The sequence below is a fragment of the Annulohypoxylon maeteangense genome (genome assembly GCF_022496945.1).
Source record: "Annulohypoxylon maeteangense strain CBS 123835 unplaced genomic scaffold GGS22scaffold_1, whole genome shotgun sequence".
Classification (NCBI taxonomy): Eukaryota; Fungi; Ascomycota; class Sordariomycetes; order Xylariales; family Hypoxylaceae; genus Annulohypoxylon; species Annulohypoxylon maeteangense.
The window spans coordinates 1,139,201-1,156,914 of NW_025953248.1; the positions used below are offsets into that span (position 1 = coordinate 1,139,201).

The following is a 17,714-nucleotide window of genomic DNA, read 5'->3' on the forward strand; positions in this document are numbered from 1 at the left end:
TGGTACTTTGATATTCTGTATACCTGGTACAGATGGATATTGGAGATGTGCATACAGCTGTTCAATGCTGTGTGTAGGTACAGATGGTACAGATGGTACAGATTGTGCAGCTTGTGCAGTTCCGATGTATGTGTCGGTGTGTTATTGCTGCATCTTGGTACCTAGTGATCTCTTCCCCGAAGTATGAACTATGCATGGTATGAACTATCACGAATATCATTACCCCGAAAGACAACTTAGACAACCTCCAGGGTCTTTCGGATGGCCCGAGACAACACCCACCCCTTGGCGACCCCTTGTTCGGTACATTAGATCCATGGATGACATATGTCTGCTAGACTTGCCAGAATAATCTACCAGCGTCCGAATGAGAAGCCACCGGCGTCATTTCCGGAGTAGGGGAACCGTGGTATGGCAAGAGAACGGAACTGCAGACCAACGTCATCGCAAGTAAACAAGCATTCTATACATGCATCAAGATACATGCCCATTCCCTGCTAAGCGCCCCCCATATTCACGTGCTCACTCGAGTAATTGCCATTTTCTGTCATGCATGCGGGGGCAGCAGGGATGATTAGAACCGCGATCTACATCGATGTACAAGCTCCAGGACCCCTACGTAAGCTGCTAGTGGGAGATGGGTAAATTTGAGCGACCGAGATGGAGAAAACAAAACAGATGGTAATTAGAAAGCACCCGCTATTGATTCGATATACAGAATGACGTCACGGCGGGCCAAGATGGGTCCCCTGCCAAGACCCCTAGCGCTCGAGATGATCAGTGAAAGCAAGGACCACCTTGCGAGCAGAGAGCTACCTAGGGCTGAATAATCCGAAGAATCCTTAACCTTGAAAGCCTCAACTTCCAAGTTTCGCACCGCCACCACAGCCCCACGATGATGGGATGATCAACCGAAGAAATTCCGCGATCGACAGGACTAAGCTCTTAGCCACAGAAGCCACAGTTTCAGAAGGTCCAACTGCGTACGTAATGAATTGTGGCGATTTTCAAAGGTACTTAGATACATGTATCTTGCTGGCTTAATAATCCAAATTCTTCGATACACCCCCCACCTACCCCCTATCTTTCATTCATGCATCGAAAATACAGAGTACTTGTCATCAACACCTGCGATTCAATTCAACCAGTCATCTAAGATGATGCATCGCATCTTTAAGAAATTTTTTATGATGAATCATTGATGTTATTTCTAATATCATCAAGAATTGAAGTTTTACAAAAAAAAAATCGTATGACAGAAGTTGTGTTGGCGTCAATGTTCTGGATGTTGTGGGACGTTGTGTAGAATGTTCTGGTCAATTCTCGCAACTTCACGTACTATCGTGAGTCGACTTGTCGCTGCGACAACGAGAAAGAACGTTACTGAACCTCGTAATATGTACCCCCCCACCAATCGAATAGTCCATCTCATTCTAGATGAATTTAGATTATTCCAATGATTATTCAATCACCCACTCCATAGTTATTTCCTGAACATCGTAGAAAGTGCGTCCAGTACTGCCTCGCAATTATTTAAGGCAGCTTCAGACATCGTGAGACTTCTTTCCTTCTTTCCTCAGATCAGACAAAAAACAAAACATCAAACACACTCACAACAATCAAAGCATTTTATGCAATCTACTCGCGCCATTACTTCTAAAGTAAAACCGCATCGCATCATCAACGCTACCAAGCACTTCAAACCAATAACCACTACAACCACCACTTTATCACCACACAACAACATCCACACTACATCCAAAATGGCCATGTTCGGACCTCGATTCTACACCGCGGAGCCCAACTTCACGGGTCTCTTCCGCCTCATCGACGACTTCGACAAGTACGCCCTGCAGAACAACACCACCGGCAGCGGCCAGGGCCCTCGTCACGCGCGCCACCACCTCCCGACCTTCACCCCCAAATTCGACATGAGGGAGACCGAGCACAACTACGAGCTCCACGGCGAACTCCCCGGCATCGAGAAGGAGAACGTGCACGTGGAGTTCACAGACGCGCAGACCATCGTCGTCCGCGGCCGCGTCGAACGCTCTTACGAAGCAGGCACCCCGCCCGCCGGGCTCCTTGAAAAAGCGCCCGAGACCCCCGCCGCTATCGCTGAGGCCCCGAAGGAGGGCGAGCCCGACCACCATGACAAGGCGCACCAGCCTACCGTCGAGGACGACACTACCGAGGGCGAGCCGACCCCGGCTACTACCACCGTCAGCGTGGCTGAGACGGAGAAGGTGGAGCAGCAGCAGCAGCCCAAGCAACCCGGCCACAAGTTCTGGGTCTCCGAGCGCAGCGTCGGCGAGTTCTCCCGCACGTTCCAGTTCCCCGGCCGCGTTGATACCGATGGCGTTGCCGCTTCGCTGGATAATGGTATCTTGACTGTTGTTGTGCCGAAGGCGAAGAAGCATGAGGGACGTCGCATTCTGATCAACTAGGGAGGCTGATGAGAGGGTCTGGGTATATACCTAGTCCTTAGACACGCTTTTCTATTACGACTGTCGATTTTCCGCTCCTTTTAATATCGGGTTGAGAACTACGCGCTCCTTTCTCTGATTTGGGATGATACGACTTCACGACATCGAGTCGCTTCCTAGCACGGAGTTTATGGGTGGAATGGCACTTCTCTCTTTGCATCGCTGGGGCGTCTGACGATCTTTACTTGGTGGAAAGAGAAAAAAAGGTTCATGGAGGGTTTTCTGATTTCTACGGTCTGGCTTTTTCTGATTCGAATGGTAATGGGTTCAGATTGTTTGTGGAGGAGGAAGTCGCTGGTAGTGCTATAGTTCAATCCATTGCTTCTTAATACAATAAGTTAAAACATATTGGAGACTTGAGTGACTTGTGACTTGATGGTATATGGATGATTGGTGTTGATTGGAAGTTTAACCCCTATATTTAAGGGATATTCAAGTAGTTATCTGGCTGAAAGCCCTATCCCTAGAACGATCGTATCATCCCTGATATTAGCTACACAGTGGGCTGTTTGATTCGAGAGGTGAGGTCTCTCTGAACATATATCTGCCCGTAAAGATCCGTGACATCGATGAATACCTTGAGGGCATCCATCAACCCCTTATCATGCAGCTCAGCTTCCAGCTTTACGGTCGCATTTCGAAGCCCCTCCCTTTCATATTCAGCAATCCACATGAGCTGGTCCTTGATATCTTGCCCGTCGCCTCGCCCATCTCTTATACTGTTGTGAAACTCCGGAAAGTTCACCGAGTTTAGGTTGCCTTCGTCTTGATCTCTTGCAGTTGACCCGTAGTCATTGTACATCCGGCAAAGATTAGCAAGACGATGGCAGAGGTCTTCAGCAAGGTAAGCGGGCCTTGCCGTCTCGAGAACATCCCCCCCGGGCTTTGATATTAGACAATTGAAGAAGATGAAGGAAAACGGGCACGAGCTATGATTCGAAGATGTGTTTCGAATCCAGCTGTAGAAGGTTCGCCCGGGGTTGGCATACTCCAGCGGCATTGAAGAAGAAAGAGTAGCAATTGAATCTATCGAGGCACGGTAGCCGTGCTGTAGTGCGAAACGCTGGTTATCCACGGCTTGATCAACGTGAGCCTGAAGGAATACCTCAAGTTCATAGGCGAGTATCTGCTGCAACCTCTCGGAGCTTTTGAGGACGGCCTGGTTGTGTAGGAAATACTTGATGTAACGAGTTAGGGCGGTTTTTACGTCCTGGAATGCAGAAGAGTCTCCAGATTCCAGCCCATTATGAAGAAACTTTTCTAATTCATACCCATTGAGTTGACTGGAACCAGGAGCACGAAGGTTACTACATAACCGCTTGATTAGCGTGCCGATTTCTGGGAGATGGTTCGCAAAATCCCTTTCTATGACACCTTCCATATATTCGTCGATCAGGTAAATACTTCCAGAGAATGTAACCATCTCGCACAGAGCTGAAAGGGTGATGGCGTTACCGTGTAGTGTAGTACAAGCTGCCCACAATGCTGGTGTAAAGATTTTATACTTGTGATCTGCTTTCTCGTCTCCTGATCGAGGGAATATATCCAGCCGCTGGTCTTGTAACGACCAGAATGTGTAGGCAGCTAATAGTTCTGCTGCCTTTAGAGCGCCGGGTTTCGTTCCGGAAATCAATGGCATCTGACTTATGAGGCGCATTGCGCCCCGAATACCACTTATTATGCTAGTCGGCAATAGAAACGCATGCGACAGCGGAGGCTGGAATGAGGACATGACAGGGGTGATAGCAGCGGCAAGACAATAAGTCTCGGAGAGTACGTTTGACGCAAATGTGACTTTTTCAATCCATAGATAGTGCCCTTTGCTCCATTGATCTCGATGAAGCTCAAGGAATGACTTTCCTCGGTTGATACTCGCCATGATCTCGTAATCTTGTAGCTGTTGGATCCATGGAAGCTGTGCTATCGACGAGAGTGTCAGGATTGCATATGCAGTGACTTCGCATATATTTCCCCATGAGCCGTTCAATTCCTGAGAACTAAGTGTTTTGATCAAGATTTGTAACGAGATCATGGGGATGTGTTGTTTGAGGTGGGGTGCTCTTGTGAATATTTCATCACGAAGACCTTCACCTTCATCTCGTGTGCGTTGTTCCAGTCTTACGAAAACCTGAGATAGGAGCATCATCCAATACAGCTCCTCCGAATGCTATATGGTTATTCTTAGCTTAATTCTCTCTCATAACAGGTCACCCCTTTTATCTCTGATGATTGACTTACCCACTTCTCCTTGACGTTTCCACTGAATACTTGAGTGCAAAGAAAACTAGCGGCTTTTGCTATCTGGGCTCCGTATGGCGTCGGATCTTCGACTATCATCAAACAGGCAAGGATATTGCAATTCGCACTAAAGCTTGGATTGCGTTCCCCTTTGTAGGTCTTGAAATGGTCAGCTGAATCGAATGCCTGTAATAGGGGCTCAACGTTGATAGCTTTGCCCAGGTGATGCAGGGCAATTATTGTTTTAGCTGTATCATCTGCGTCAGGGACAGCTGAAGGAGCTGTTGAACGATTATTAGATGATTCTAATTACGATATTCTTCCAGGAACATCTTACAGAACCCAATGGTACCGTTGTTTGAAGTCAACGTTTTTTCTAGGTAATCGCCAATGCTAGATGGAAACATCTCGTTAATAGGCGCTCCAACTTCTGCTAACGTTGCGACGACCTAGTTCACATTCTTTAGTTCCAAAAACTTAAAAGGACGGAGAATTGTGAACATACCCAGGAGGCTTCAAAGATCGTCGCTGGCCAGGCACTAGGTACACCTCCATCCTTTTCCCCTGTTCCATACTTTAGGGCATTTCTCAGGTAAGATTCGGCCTCTTCATCCCAAGTTGACGAATGCATTAGATATGCCACAGTTGATGCTATGGAGCCACACATAGAGCCATCGTTACCACGCCAGCGCCCGAGTTTGTCAAATTCAATAACACCTATGAATGCCTCAAGTGAATGATGAAGTGTTGATGATCCTTTATATACCTGTACTGAATCAGCGCGAATTTCTTGGAATCATGAATGGATGTGTTTAGAACCAAAACATGTTTTAAGGCTTTTAGAACGTACTAGCCAAGTGTCAGTTATTGACTGTAGCTTTTGGTGAAGGGTTCCAGGGTATTGGAGAACAGTGTCTCTTAGAGAATTAGACAACTATAGGTACACGTACCGCTAGATATTGGGAGTCTTTCAAGCTTTGAATCCCGTAAAGCTCTCAGGGCATTCAACCCCGGAAACTGGAAAACGAGCCCTTCATCCTCAAGCAAAATGAGATGCTTGATTATGAGAACTTCAAACCCGACTTGATCAGTGGATGTAATATCCCAGTCGTTGAGTAGCTTCTTGAGTGCTGATTCAGCTTGTCGGCTTCTGAACATCCAGTCCTGGTTATCTGGAACTTCTCTTAGATGTTTTCTCAACGACAAAAGCGCAGCGACAGTATTCAAAATGCCATCAGTGTCTGATCTGTATGACTCCCAGGCGCCATCTGGAGTCTGACTTCGAAGTATGAAGTCGAAACATTCGGGAAACAACCAGTTAGTTTTACACCCAGGTTTGCGTAGCATAGACAGCCAGGCAGTGTCGTAGATTGACGATGACATGAAGCCATGTGCTTGACCTGTTGTGCATTGTGTGTTTATACTCGCAAGAAGTGATTGACATTGGCTATATAGTGAAGGATCCATGATTAATGATTCATTACGGCGAAGCAATGTGAATAGGAGAAGCGTAGATGGAATGAATTACGAGTCTGTACCTACTCTAAAAACTTATCAAGCGTCAGGTTATATCACGACGGTGATGAGCTACTGCTACCGACGTCAGAGACATATCACAGATCCATCGGTATTCCGTTGATGCTCATCACGTTCCAGATGAAAAGCTGTGTAGCATCATTTACTGCACACCCATCGGCTTGCCTGGTCACTTCTCCCATACATGTACCAGGACATCTAGAAATACTTAATATATAAATAATAGACAGTGACGATACACGGTTAGAAGAATTATCTATCACCTTCGGACATATAATATATCTTAAGGGGGTTTCATGATTTAACCTAACGGTAGAAGATGTTTAGCAGGTGTTCCACGTTATCCGTGCCTAGGTAACCAACCATACCAAAAAACGCTGTCAGGATATGACGTGTATTCTTGTCATTAAATCACAATCCTTTGAAATGACGGATCGCCAGGACTTTCGTCTTTCAGTCGGATGCTGCACTAGGTTCTTGCAAAGTCGAATTAGAAGCCATTTGCATACCTAGCAGCTTAGGTACTAACTGGTAGTAAGTATGCGTTGATCCTCTGATATGAATACAACAGAAATGAGTTCGAGGATAAGCCCCTTATTGATGTTACATTTTGAAGCTTGTAATAAATTAGAGAGTCCGTACAAGGAATAGTACGTACTTGAGGTATTGTACCTAATTACCTACCTACCTAGATACCTAGGTAGGTAGGCAATTGAAGTTGTTTTTCTTAATATTGAGCCGATTGCTAGGTACCTATAGATGCAGTACCATAGTATGGCAGTTGTCTGCAGCCGCCGCTCTATAACTACCTAGTAGGTACATTCATAGGCTATCTTTTGGGGAGCATTGAAATTGTTAGGTCTACCGCCATCTCTTATGATGTACTCAGCCAGCCAGTGTAATTAATGAATGATAAGATGTGGCAAGATGAGACAGGACACTTGGGCGTACATATACCCACCATGAGGATCATCCCACACACCATCTTCCAAGCCTTACTCCAACAAAAGCAAATTTTAAAAAGCAACATGCAACTATCGGTCAACTCTAATGCTCTAGTGGATACTGGAAAATGGGATGGCTCCTACGATTCAATTCCCGAGACATTTTCCTGCATAGATTCGTTATCTACGTTGGAAGGTTGGACAATATTCGATCCTGTCGGCTCCAGCATCTACGGCACAGAGCCTCATCGTTACTATGGATCCTCTAAGCATTCTATCCGGGGTTACACTGTTAAGATGACTGGCATTATGACGGAATTTCCCGAAGAAGGATTTGATCCTGCAAGACAGTAAAATTCCGGTCGGTTTCCATCGGGCGTATGCGGAGAAGATACCCCTATTAGGGTCCTAGGTACCTAGTAGGTAGTAGACATCTATCATGCAATAGCACGACATTTACACACGCACGCGCATGCAGTCGATCTATATTCAGAACAACAATAATGGCTTAAGCGATGCAGAGATACGTATCAAGCATTTTGTGGATGAATGTAGAATGATATTATTAGAAGAGTGCTAATGATAACCTGATGGTGGTACAATCAAGAACGGCAACCGAATTAAATAACGCGAACAAAGAGCCTATTATGTTTCTGACCAAGTATACCGCACTTGCTTCTCTTACAGGATCTGGAGTGTCTAGATGCTTGTATAGCTCAGGTAGCTTAGACAATCTTAGTAGTGTCTGTGACAACATCCAACCCCCTTGTCACCGTGATCGCACCTTGACTTTCGTTGTGAATATCGCCGTCACTTTGAGATGAATGGCCGTCTTTGCTACTAATAACAGCATTGTAATCATGCTGATGAGGAAGCCAACTTTCATTACGTTTTTGTAGTTCGGCTGGAGACTCGTCATATGTCTGCGGGTTGGTTGAGCTGGTCTTTCGCTTGTGCGTTCCGTTATCCGAGTTTGCCGTGTCTCTGCTTGCGAGCGAGAAGACGGAGCGAATGCTGCGTAGCATTGACTCCGGACCCCTTACACCTGCCAGTAGAGGACCGTAGCAAGGCAGGGATGCCGCAATGATAGAGCAATGGGGCTCAATCACCAAGAAGCAGAATTGTGTAGATTGGACACCTATAACAGTTAGAACCTCCTTTGTTATCTATGAGGAGTCTTGGAGAAGCATACCAATACTGTCAGCCGAAGCAACTACCTGATAGAGGACCTCGTGTAAAAGGACTAGCCTAACAATGGAGCAGATGCAGCAGCTGTGAAGGTGAGACTATGTTTAGTAAAGCCCAGTCATGCGGGTGGAATAGCACTTACAAGATCCCGAGCCAGAAAATCAAGCTAATAGCAAACTTCTTCCTTAGAGGTAGATGCAGTCTAGATATGACGGGAAGAGGCAAGGATAGTACAAGAACGTCAAGACAGATACTGCATCCAACATTCGCTAGGCCGGTCGCGGTGACATCGTATCGCCATACGCCTACCCCCGTCCACGCTTTGGAGATTGGGTCGCCCCAACAGATCGTGAGCTTCAGGTTGTTAATCGAGGTCTACCAATAAACGCGATACCGAGACTAGGCTACTTACGAAAAAGAATATTATGCCCCAACACGAGACGGCAGCAATCACTATCCATGTCACGACGTGAAAACTTTTTACGGGGAAAATGCGTTTGTAAAAGATCAGGATCGCGATTTTGACCGTCGTTAGGCTGACCTGATTGAACCAGCTAGCGATCCAAAGGCACTACCGATACAGTCTGTTAGCCAATATTTCCGAAGGCCCGAAATACGCTTGAGGGAGTTTTACATACCAAATTCGCGTCAATGGAGGCGGTATATGGATCAACAGTGTAGAAGTTGACGCCAGAAATTCCTGCAAACGTCCATATAGTAATACTTATGGCGAACGAGAATATCTATCTAATGTTAGTTCAATAACGGGATAGTTTTACCGCCGTGATGAGGGTTTTTTAACGGTGCTGACTGACCCATGAGACTGCTAGCCACCAGTCGTCAGCGCCGAGACCCTGCCCCGGGCGACGCCGGACTTTATAACGGAGGCATGTTGCTATCAACGACAAGATTGGAAATATAACAGAGACGACTATAAGCCCTGTTGTGATCAAAGACGGCTCCTTCTCGGCGCTGGCGGAGGACATATCTTGACTATGTGGCGTGGGTAAGATGTTAATCGGGTAAGGAATGATTTGTGAGAGAAACAGTCAGTAACATCGAAAGGTTAGGAAATGGAGCGGGGATCCACAGGAACACGCGACGAGGCCAAGGTTATGTATCCCTGGCCGAATTGAGCAGACTTTGACCCAATAGAATGGAAAGGGATGAATGGCGATCTTATCACCTCTGTGCTGATTAAAATAGCAGTGCAGCCTTAGCAACAAGGGCGGGCGAGTAGGAGGCACGGAGCTATGTGGTGGCTGCTGCTGTACGACGGGGCTAAAGGAGGCGCTTAGGCCTAATGGGGTCCTATTATGTATTTCTCCAAAGTATCTCGACGCAATTTGAAATCGGAGAAGACCTCGGAGTCGCCTGGTAGATACTGAGTAAGCTTGATACCTACGGTAGATAGACCTACATGGTGACCAACATGTCACTCAGGAAGGAAGAGAAAAACTACGTAAAAGAATAGATATCCCCCAAGGAAGTCTTGGGGGTTTTTCTGGGTAGGTATGATCGTGGTCTGCATGAAAAGATGACTGTTACTCAAGAGTACCTTGACTTACTCCTTGCTCTCTCCTCCAAGTTTGGGGAACACACATATGACAGTCATGTATTACCGATACTTGCTGTCTGCGTTATTTCGATTTCGTATTTTCTTTACCATGTCCAAAACAATCACAACTCAAGTGATATACCTACCGTTAACCGGCTTTTTAATTTAGAACCTACATTATTTAGCCGATTACGATGGGCCTTCCAGTCGGAGAAAATCATTAGCCATAGTACTAAGAAGGTGAGCTGATGTTTACCATGTCTGATTTACAGCCGTCTCTAACAAAACAAGTTTGAGGGGCAACCATGGCGACTTGCTCGTGGGGATAAGGATGTGATCATCTTTCCCACCAGCTTCATCCCCGAATTGAATAAGCTACCGTCATCCGTGTTAAACTCACGAAGATATCATTCAGATAATGTGATATCTGGATTGGTTGGTATGGATGTTATTAGGTTAACAAATCACCACGTCAAAGTTCTCTTGGGCCGAATTAGCCCAGCTATACCTCAGCTACTCCAACCCACAGCCCAACGTACCGCAGCGGCGATAGAAAGATTATTCCCACAGAAAACCGATGAATGGACGTTAATTGAGCCTCTCGATATCGTGGTCGAGTGTGTTACCGAAGGTATAGCCCTTGCTTTAGTTGGTCCGGCAGTTTGGAAGAGCCCAGACTTTGTCCATACATTGTGCCTGCATACCAAACTTAGTAAGCCCCTACCTAGTGTCTGTACTTTATATGATAGTTGCCGGAGCTAATCGATACCAGCTTTCACAATTGCATTTATAATGCGCTGCGTTCCAAAGGTGTTGCAACCCATCCTTGTGTGGCTCTTACCCTATAGATGGCAGTTACGCAGGACCTGGAAATCCCTAGATGATTATGTGATACCTGAGATCAGACGTCGACAGCAGGAAAGAAGTGCGGATACATATCCAGACCTAGTATCGTGGATGATCGAAGATGGCAGAACCGCCATTGACAAGGATCCTCGTATGCTGACTAGGCTAGTAGGAGCAGTAGGCGTGGGTGGTACTTACAGTACGGCCAATTTTGTCACTGGTATGATACTCGACTTGACAGAGCACCCCGAGATACTGGAGCAGGTCAGACAGGAGATTGCGGAACAACATGAGAAATGTAACGGACACTGGGATCAAGCAGCATTCAACAGCCTGGACAGGCTAGAATCCGCCATGAAGGAAACAAGCAGGCTGGCTCCAGGATCGTTCATCGTCTATGGCCGCAATGTAGAGCAAGATTACACGTTGTCTAACGGCCTCTCTCTAAAGAAGGGTCAAGCTCTTGGCGTATCTTATCTTGCGAAGTCTATGGATCCGCGGGTGTTTGATGATTATGAGGATTATAAGGGTATGCGATTCTATGATAGCGGTCTCGAGGACCTTCGCGCTCGGCCTTTCAGAAGCATCGATGGGGAGATCTTGACCTGGGGCTCAGGGCGCCACTCATGCCCGGGCCGGTTCATCGCTAACCTGTCTGCCAAGATTGCTCTTGTGAAGATCCTTGACGAGTACGACTTCAAGTTGGTCGATGGAAAACGGCCCGGCAATGGAATCATGCACGACTTCACTTTCGTTCATCCGAAGAGCCAGTTGATGATCCGGCGCAGGGAGAAAACTCTTGGTATCAAGTATTAGGTCAAGGGGACTGACGCTCGTTCTACACTGCCTATATGCCTAGTAGTTAGTTACTTAGACATTCCTTTAGAGGCGCTATGCATGATAAAATACCACCTACCTACTCTTTGATGTTATTGTATATCTCGCGACCGACAGTGATATCATTACCTACCTACATCATTGAAAATTAGTTTCTACAGGAGTTCCTGTTATTCTGTGACACAGTACCGACGAACCTAGGTACCTACCTGTGGCATAACTGCCAAGAAGTGAAAGATGTCAACGCCTCTGTTATGCAGCTTCCTAATTCCATTACCCAATATGCTAACACGTCAGAAGCGCGACTCGGCACCATAGAAGAAAGTGCCGGATATATTGTGACACAGACAATCGGCGTTGGTGGGACCCGTCTTAGAAACATTTCGCGATCGGTACCTCGGGTTTCAGTGATGGTGGGATGCCATATTCCGGATCAGCAGGACCTCTGCGCGTCAAAGATCGAGGAGTTTGGCGAATAAATTGCAGTTGTAGAGTAAAGGTTTGTCATACCGCGATGCCCAAAGTTACTCAACGTCGCCTCTATGATTGCCATGTAGGATCGATGGGTGGAATCACTCGAGTCTAGAAGTCTTAAGGATGGATTTGTAAATACGTGTGGTGTCACAAACTAATATGTGGAAATGGTGTTACGGTACGTCGATATTACCAACAACCAATCCGAGATAATGACAGCGATGATAGACGGTACAGGGCTGGATCGGCGGCCACAGACATAGCCGCCGACGTTATACTAACGTTTGCGTGTTGCACCGAAAGAGAAAAAGTGGAACAAATAGAAGACATCGACAGCCCTACTAGTATTTACGTCGTCAGCAAAGGATGTAAGAAATCCGTCGCCCGCTTCCATACCGTGGACATGCACCCATCACACGAATAGACCGGTAAAACATGGCTGGGCCGCAGCATTACCTGTAGCTATCCGGTGTGATATGTGAAATGTGATATGACTGCACCAAGGTAAGACAACATAAATGGAGCAGCCATCGCAGCCTGCCTTATCTTGTATTAAGCATCGGGTATAATAAGAAATCCTACTGTACAAGTCTCTATTAACAAGTACAACTGCCCTAACAGCGTCGTGAGGCATATATCGTGCGCTAATAGAACTTTCGGGAAAACGCGTAGGCGTGCCACATGGCGTTTAGTTTTAGGCTGCTTTTTATTTCCAATTTCCAACTTCCAACGGATCGACGACGGGTTTGTGCATGTTGGTACATGTCCAAAATCGAGATTTGCCAAGAGATATTTATCTTGGCAGCTTAGCTCCCCAAGTACCGGGGTTACACAAGTCTAAATTACATGGGTATGTATGCACTTAACGGCAAGCATGGTAATATTCGTTTATTCGTGTTAATGAATTTATCAAACTCATTAAGCTTATACTGAGTTGGGTGTTTCGCCCCTATCTTTACCCCTTATTCCATAATGAAGCCTACACCAACTCCCACAAATCAACCCATATACCTTCATACCTCTGATGGATAGCGACCTTCGTGGTTTCGCTTGATAAGCATCCGCGTCCACGGCCATGTGAAGAGAAACTCATGTGCCATCAAGTTCTGCGGTCTCTCGGCACCGGGGAGGAATTTGAAGTCATACTGCGTAAGAAGTTTCACGAAAAGCATCTTGATCGTCAGACTAGCGAAGAACCTCCCGGGGCAAGCCGTCTTCCCGTACCCGAAATTGAGAACCGTCGGTGCTGTGTCTGAGAACCCAAATTTCTCAGCAGACTTTTGGTCTTGCGTATCCTGTGCCATGAACTGACGGTAGCTTCGTAGCCCGTCAAACACTTCCGGGTTGGGGGTATGTTCTGGGTCGTTTTCAATCGCATATGTTGGCATGCATACATATGTGCCTTCAGAGATATGTAAACCGTTTTGAAACGTATGAGACTGCTTGAATATCCGCTTCATCCCTAATACTGTAGGCGGGGACATGCGCTGAGACTCGCGAAGGACGCTGTCTAACTTGTGTAATTGGTCGTACGGGATATCCTCCCAGCCGTTTTCACCAGCTACGGCGTTGATTTCATCTCGTAGCTCTTTTAGTAGAGTTGGACCTGCTGCAGTAATATCGTATAGCACGTTCACCATCCTTAACACCGTAGTGTGGACAGCAGCGAGTCCGAGAAGCACTTGGACATGAGCGATACTACCTGGGTTGCGATCCTTCCCCTTTGCTAACACGCTTAACCAGGTGAGTACGTTCAAGTCCTCATCTTCATAGGATGGTGTCCAGGATCCCTCGTCGTTTTTGTTGATCAGTTCTTGGATCTTGGGACCTAGGAGGCTCTTTGCTGTTTTGATATAGCCTTGGCATCTCCAGTAGGCAGGGATGAACTTGGATATGAGTGAATGGGTCCACCCTGGGAATAAACGTAAGATCACAATGGTCCTAAATACTAATTCATTGTCATTGTATCAGTGACTACCTAGGCTCAAATGATCATATATGGAAACTGATAGAACCTACACGATTCTGTGTAATCCACTGAGAGATTTAGCCAGGTTTCGTTGTTGCTGAAGGAAGGCCCGACAATCGCCTCTGCTGAGAGTCTTGCAGCCACTCTGCAAAATGCTTGGTACGGTTGAAATTCGGCCCATTCGTCAGTATTGGGGAAAGTTTCCTCAAAGGAAGCTGCTAGTTTTCTGTGTAAGACAGGAGTTAAAACACGGAGCTGGGGAGTAAGTTTTCGTTGAACAATGGTGTGATGTAGCCTATTCTCGAGGATGACATCTAGACCAGTGTATCTGCCTAGTAGATCATGCTCGAGAGCTCCGTGCGGAGTCGCAATAGCTGTGGACAGGGTTGACAATTCATCAAGTACAGACAAGGGTAAAATCACAATATTGCCGTTACTCCGAAGAAGCTGGAATGAATGAGATTTGAACTGTACAATCAAAAGGTCAACATCAAAAATATGAGTAGATATAGATAGAAGAGTCACCTTTTGGTATCCCCGGAGTATTAAGTCTGCCGCATTTCTAGCGTAGAGGGCATTTGTTATGAATAGGGGTGTTAGAGCCTTTGGGCTCTGGACGAAAGGATGCTGCTTATACTTTCCAGTACTTTTCCAACTAGATAGTAGTTCCGATACATAGATGGATAAAGCAATGAGTATCAAGAACCAATACAGTTCTTGAGGAAAGAAGGTAGGCTCTGTCATGTTGAAGAAGAAATTTATGCTTGGTGAAGCTGCTCATAAGTGATATCATGAATGTCCACATGGGTAACTTTGGGGGCTATTCGATAGATTACTTAGCCATGATATACATTTGTAATTAAAAAAGAAGTATCCAATGTCCAAATGCACATCTACGTCACCAAGATGTAGTCGTAGTCCTCCATAAGCATATGTATTTAGACAGTTATTCATTTATGCATATAAGCATTTACCCCTATTTCAAAGATCACCTGAAGAACACGCCCAAGTACCCAGTACTAGAAGGTACATTCTTTCATTTATCAAATCAGCCTCCTGACTTTTTAGTCACTTCCCCCAACATGAGGTACCCGAACCCCGGCTTGGCTATTATCTCTGTTAGGTACCTTATTCCTCAACTTTCACGCTAAGTTATTCCAGAGGCTATCGATCCATCCAGTCACTAGAGGCTCTTCCATGTCGCCAATATGGGGGAAAGTTCTGATTCAAAGCGGCCGATAGAAGATGATGTGAAGGTTGAAGAGGCGGGAGGAAGTTCTAAAGACCCCGAGGCATCAAAGGAGCAAACCATCGACCCCGAAAATGAGGTCAAAGGTACTAAGCTCATCCTCCTCCACATTGCCGTTTGTCTCTGCAACTTCCTGGTCGGACTGGTACGTTTTTTTCTAGTTTCCTATGGTATTCTCAGGTACATGGCTGCCTCAACATCATATGAACGATCATCTCTCTATAGGACTTTAACTTAATCGCGACCGCCGTGCCTGTCATAACGACCGACTTCAATTCGGTCAAAGATGTCGGTTGGTATGGTGCTGCATTTCAGGTTGCTCTGTAAGTTCTCCATGGGTCTCTCTCTACGCTTGCACTACCCCTGAAGCGACCTACTGATATATGCTACTACTGCAGTTGCTCTAGCCAGCCCCTAGCAGGAAAAACCTTCGTTCTCTTCCCGAAGAAGTTGATGTACTTGGTCTATCTGGGCGTTTTCGAGATTGGCAGTCTTCTATGTGCACTGTCGCCATCATCCAATGTACTGATCGTCGGACGGGCAATAGCTGGCCTAGGTGCATCGGGCACCTTCGCCGGCGGCTTCACAGTTTTGACGACAATGATCCCACTACATCGCCGTGCTATATATACCGGAACCTGGAGCTCCATGTTCGCCATCGCGAGTATTGTTGGACCAGTCATAGGTGGTGCCCTCACACAGCACGTCACCTGGCGATGGTGCTTTTACATCAATCTGCCAATAGGCGGATTCTCTGCGGCGCTCTTCATACTACTAGCACACTTCAAGCCAGCCAAGTCGGAGCAAGTCCCATTATCAGATAAAATAAAAGCCCTGGACTCTTTGGGCTTTCTTTTATTTGCAGGATCTATCACTATGTTACTCCTCGCACTTCAATGGGGCGGAGGGGTTGATTACGCCTGGAACTCCTCTATCATTATCGGCCTCTTCGTTGGGTTCGCTGTCACAATGACCCTCTTCATCTCGTGGCAGCTGTACTGGCAAGATAATGCTCTCATTCCACCTCAGCTATTCAAGGGGGCGGGCAATCGGAATATATGGCTTCTGTGCATTAGTTCCTTTTTTGTGAACGGGCCATTCCAGATCATCATCTACTGGCTGCCCATCTGGTTTCAAGCCGTGTTGGGATCCACCCCAACGCAGAGTGGCATCAATTACCTCCCTACGGTGATATCTGATGTACTCGCCTCTTTCATAGGATCCGCCATAGTCATGAAGTTGGGGTACTGGAATCCCTTTCTCTTGCTAGCGGAGGCCTTTGTATGTCTTGCAGGGGGGCTTCTCAGCACAATATACCCGGGCATATCTAGTGGACATTGGATAGGTTATCAGATCTTTGGTGGAATTGGGTACTCTCTGGCTAGCAACTTGGTAAGCCATCTCGGAGACAGGTTGAATCTATCAAGTTTGCTGATTTTAACGTGCTTCTACGAATCAGGCACATCTCGGAATGCAGGCATCGCTACCGAAAGAACTTGTTCCTATCGGAGCCACGACCCTGTTAACGATTATATCAACTAGCTGCTCCGTCTTCCTCGCCGTGGGACAAACCGTTTTCCAATCAGCGCTGAGGATAAACCTTGCTCCCATTGTATCGTCCAATACTATCGACGCCATTATATCAGCTGGTGCAACCAATGTTGGGTCCGTCGTGGACGCCCAAGACCTCCCTTCTGTCATCAAAGCATATGGCAAGGCAGTAACGCAGGTATTCGTAAGTTTGATGATATATTCGGATAGAAAGACTCCAAGCTAATCATCCCGAACTAACTAGTATGTTCCCGCTGCCGCGCCTGTTATTTCGTTCATTTTGGTTGCTTGCTGTAGATGGACAACTACAAAGAAATGAACAAATGACTTTGAGAGCATATTTGGGGATATTAGACATTTTCCATCATGTACCTAGGTATTAAGGATGGATCACATAAGGCACATTTACCTAGACTCGTAACTAATGCATTGCTTTTCTTGGCTACTTACTACGACCAAAATGATATTAAGAAAAAGTAACTTAGGACCTAGGTGTGCTATAATAATTCGGAAGCAATGGATGCCAGTTGTGTAACCTAGGGGATAGTTCCGGCCACAGTGCAATACAGTAGAATTACGGGTTAGCACATGGGCAACATTTCCCGCCCCCATCTGCCCGGGTACGACGGGCAGAACGGGCAGGACGGGAACGACCAATACCTCCAAAGTTCCTTGTTTTTCTCCTTACTCGTAATCAAGCCCGTTACATTGGAAGATCTATGCGCGGCGGAAAAGTCTTAGGTATCTTTATTGGCCTGTAGTGAATCCTTTGTCACTTGGGGCGCCTACTAGGGTACGCAATATATTGAGGGGGTCCTCTACCTAGGTACTAATTGAT

The 17,714-nt window shown here is 46.4% G+C and overlaps 6 protein-coding genes across 6 annotated transcripts; 3 read left to right on the plus strand and 3 right to left on the minus strand.

The window, feature by feature from the left end:
* The first annotated feature begins 996 nt into the window (after window positions 1–996).
* Window positions 997–2,826, plus strand: GGS22DRAFT_149180 (HSP20-like chaperone). The gene has a single exon (XM_047959103.1). The coding sequence runs from the start codon at window positions 1,632–1,634 to the stop codon at window positions 2,445–2,447; it is 816 nt and encodes a 271-aa protein (XP_047823632.1). The 5' UTR covers window positions 997–1,631; the 3' UTR covers window positions 2,448–2,826.
* A 29-nt stretch (window positions 2,827–2,855) lies between these two features.
* On the minus strand, window positions 2,856–6,191 carry GGS22DRAFT_194149 (Ent-kaurene synthase; the record flags this gene model as incomplete). The annotated part of the gene is made up of 5 exons (XM_047965461.1): window positions 2,856–4,653; window positions 4,725–5,005; window positions 5,062–5,173; window positions 5,230–5,441; window positions 5,675–6,191. 5 exons carry the CDS (start codon window positions 6,189–6,191, stop codon window positions 2,980–2,982), a joined length of 2,796 nt encoding a protein of 931 aa, XP_047823633.1. The 3' UTR covers window positions 2,856–2,979.
* A 1,556-nt stretch (window positions 6,192–7,747) lies between these two features.
* On the minus strand, window positions 7,748–9,534 carry GGS22DRAFT_149182 (uncharacterized protein). The gene is made up of 6 exons (XM_047959104.1): window positions 9,208–9,534; window positions 9,031–9,135; window positions 8,805–8,963; window positions 8,535–8,746; window positions 8,397–8,476; window positions 7,748–8,342 (listed from the first exon to the last, which is right to left on the minus strand). Exons 1-6 carry the CDS (start codon window positions 9,376–9,378, stop codon window positions 7,930–7,932), a joined length of 1,140 nt encoding a protein of 379 aa, XP_047823634.1. The 5' UTR covers window positions 9,379–9,534; the 3' UTR covers window positions 7,748–7,929.
* A 395-nt stretch (window positions 9,535–9,929) lies between these two features.
* On the plus strand, window positions 9,930–11,612 carry GGS22DRAFT_183144 (putative cytochrome P450; the record flags this gene model as incomplete). Its single annotated transcript, XM_047964052.1, has 4 exons — window positions 9,930–10,045; window positions 10,136–10,190; window positions 10,242–10,662; window positions 10,723–11,612. 4 exons carry the CDS (start codon window positions 9,930–9,932, stop codon window positions 11,610–11,612), a joined length of 1,482 nt encoding a protein of 493 aa, XP_047823635.1.
* A 1,439-nt stretch (window positions 11,613–13,051) lies between these two features.
* On the minus strand, window positions 13,052–14,932 carry GGS22DRAFT_4197 (cytochrome P450). Its single transcript, XM_047967040.1, has 3 exons — window positions 14,602–14,932; window positions 14,127–14,544; window positions 13,052–14,055 (listed from the first exon to the last, which is right to left on the minus strand). Exons 1-3 carry the CDS (start codon window positions 14,818–14,820, stop codon window positions 13,121–13,123), a joined length of 1,572 nt encoding a protein of 523 aa, XP_047823636.1. The 5' UTR covers window positions 14,821–14,932; the 3' UTR covers window positions 13,052–13,120.
* A 194-nt stretch (window positions 14,933–15,126) lies between these two features.
* Window positions 15,127–17,438, plus strand: GGS22DRAFT_149189 (major facilitator superfamily domain-containing protein). Its single transcript, XM_047959105.1, has 5 exons — window positions 15,127–15,470; window positions 15,551–15,648; window positions 15,724–16,717; window positions 16,785–17,060; window positions 17,121–17,438. The coding sequence occupies exons 1-5, from the start codon at window positions 15,285–15,287 to the stop codon at window positions 17,193–17,195; spliced, it is 1,629 nt and encodes a 542-aa protein (XP_047823637.1). The 5' UTR covers window positions 15,127–15,284; the 3' UTR covers window positions 17,196–17,438.
* Window positions 17,439–17,714: the final 276 nt, after the last annotated feature.

Bases quoted from the DNA above. Each gene is read 5' to 3' on its own strand.
- GGS22DRAFT_149180 (XM_047959103.1), top strand. From the start codon at position 1,632: ATGCAATCTACTCGCGCCATTACTTCTAAAGTAAAACCGCATCGCATC.
- GGS22DRAFT_149182 (XM_047959104.1), bottom strand. From the start codon at position 9,378: ATGTCCTCCGCCAGCGCCGAGAAGGAGCCGTCTTTGATCACAACAGGG. The intron at 8,964-9,030 runs GTATGTAAAACT...CTGTATCGGTAG, and splicing joins CCTCCATTGACGCGAATTTG to TGCCTTTGGATCGCTAGCTG. The intron at 8,343-8,396 runs GTATGCTTCTCC...TAACTGTTATAG, and splicing joins TGCTTCGGCTGACAGTATTG to GTGTCCAATCTACACAATTC.
- GGS22DRAFT_4197 (XM_047967040.1), bottom strand. From the start codon at position 14,820: ATGACAGAGCCTACCTTCTTTCCTCAAGAACTGTATTGGTTCTTGATA. The intron at 14,545-14,601 runs GTGACTCTTCTA...TTGATTGTACAG, and splicing joins TACTCCGGGGATACCAAAAG to TTCAAATCTCATTCATTCCA. The intron at 14,056-14,126 runs GTAGGTTCTATC...ACAATGAATTAG, and splicing joins AGTGGATTACACAGAATCGT to TATTTAGGACCATTGTGATC.
- GGS22DRAFT_149189 (XM_047959105.1), top strand. From the start codon at position 15,285: ATGGGGGAAAGTTCTGATTCAAAGCGGCCGATAGAAGATGATGTGAAG. The intron at 15,471-15,550 runs GTACGTTTTTTT...ATCTCTCTATAG, and splicing joins GCAACTTCCTGGTCGGACTG to GACTTTAACTTAATCGCGAC. The intron at 15,649-15,723 runs GTAAGTTCTCCA...CTACTACTGCAG, and splicing joins GCTGCATTTCAGGTTGCTCT to TTGCTCTAGCCAGCCCCTAG.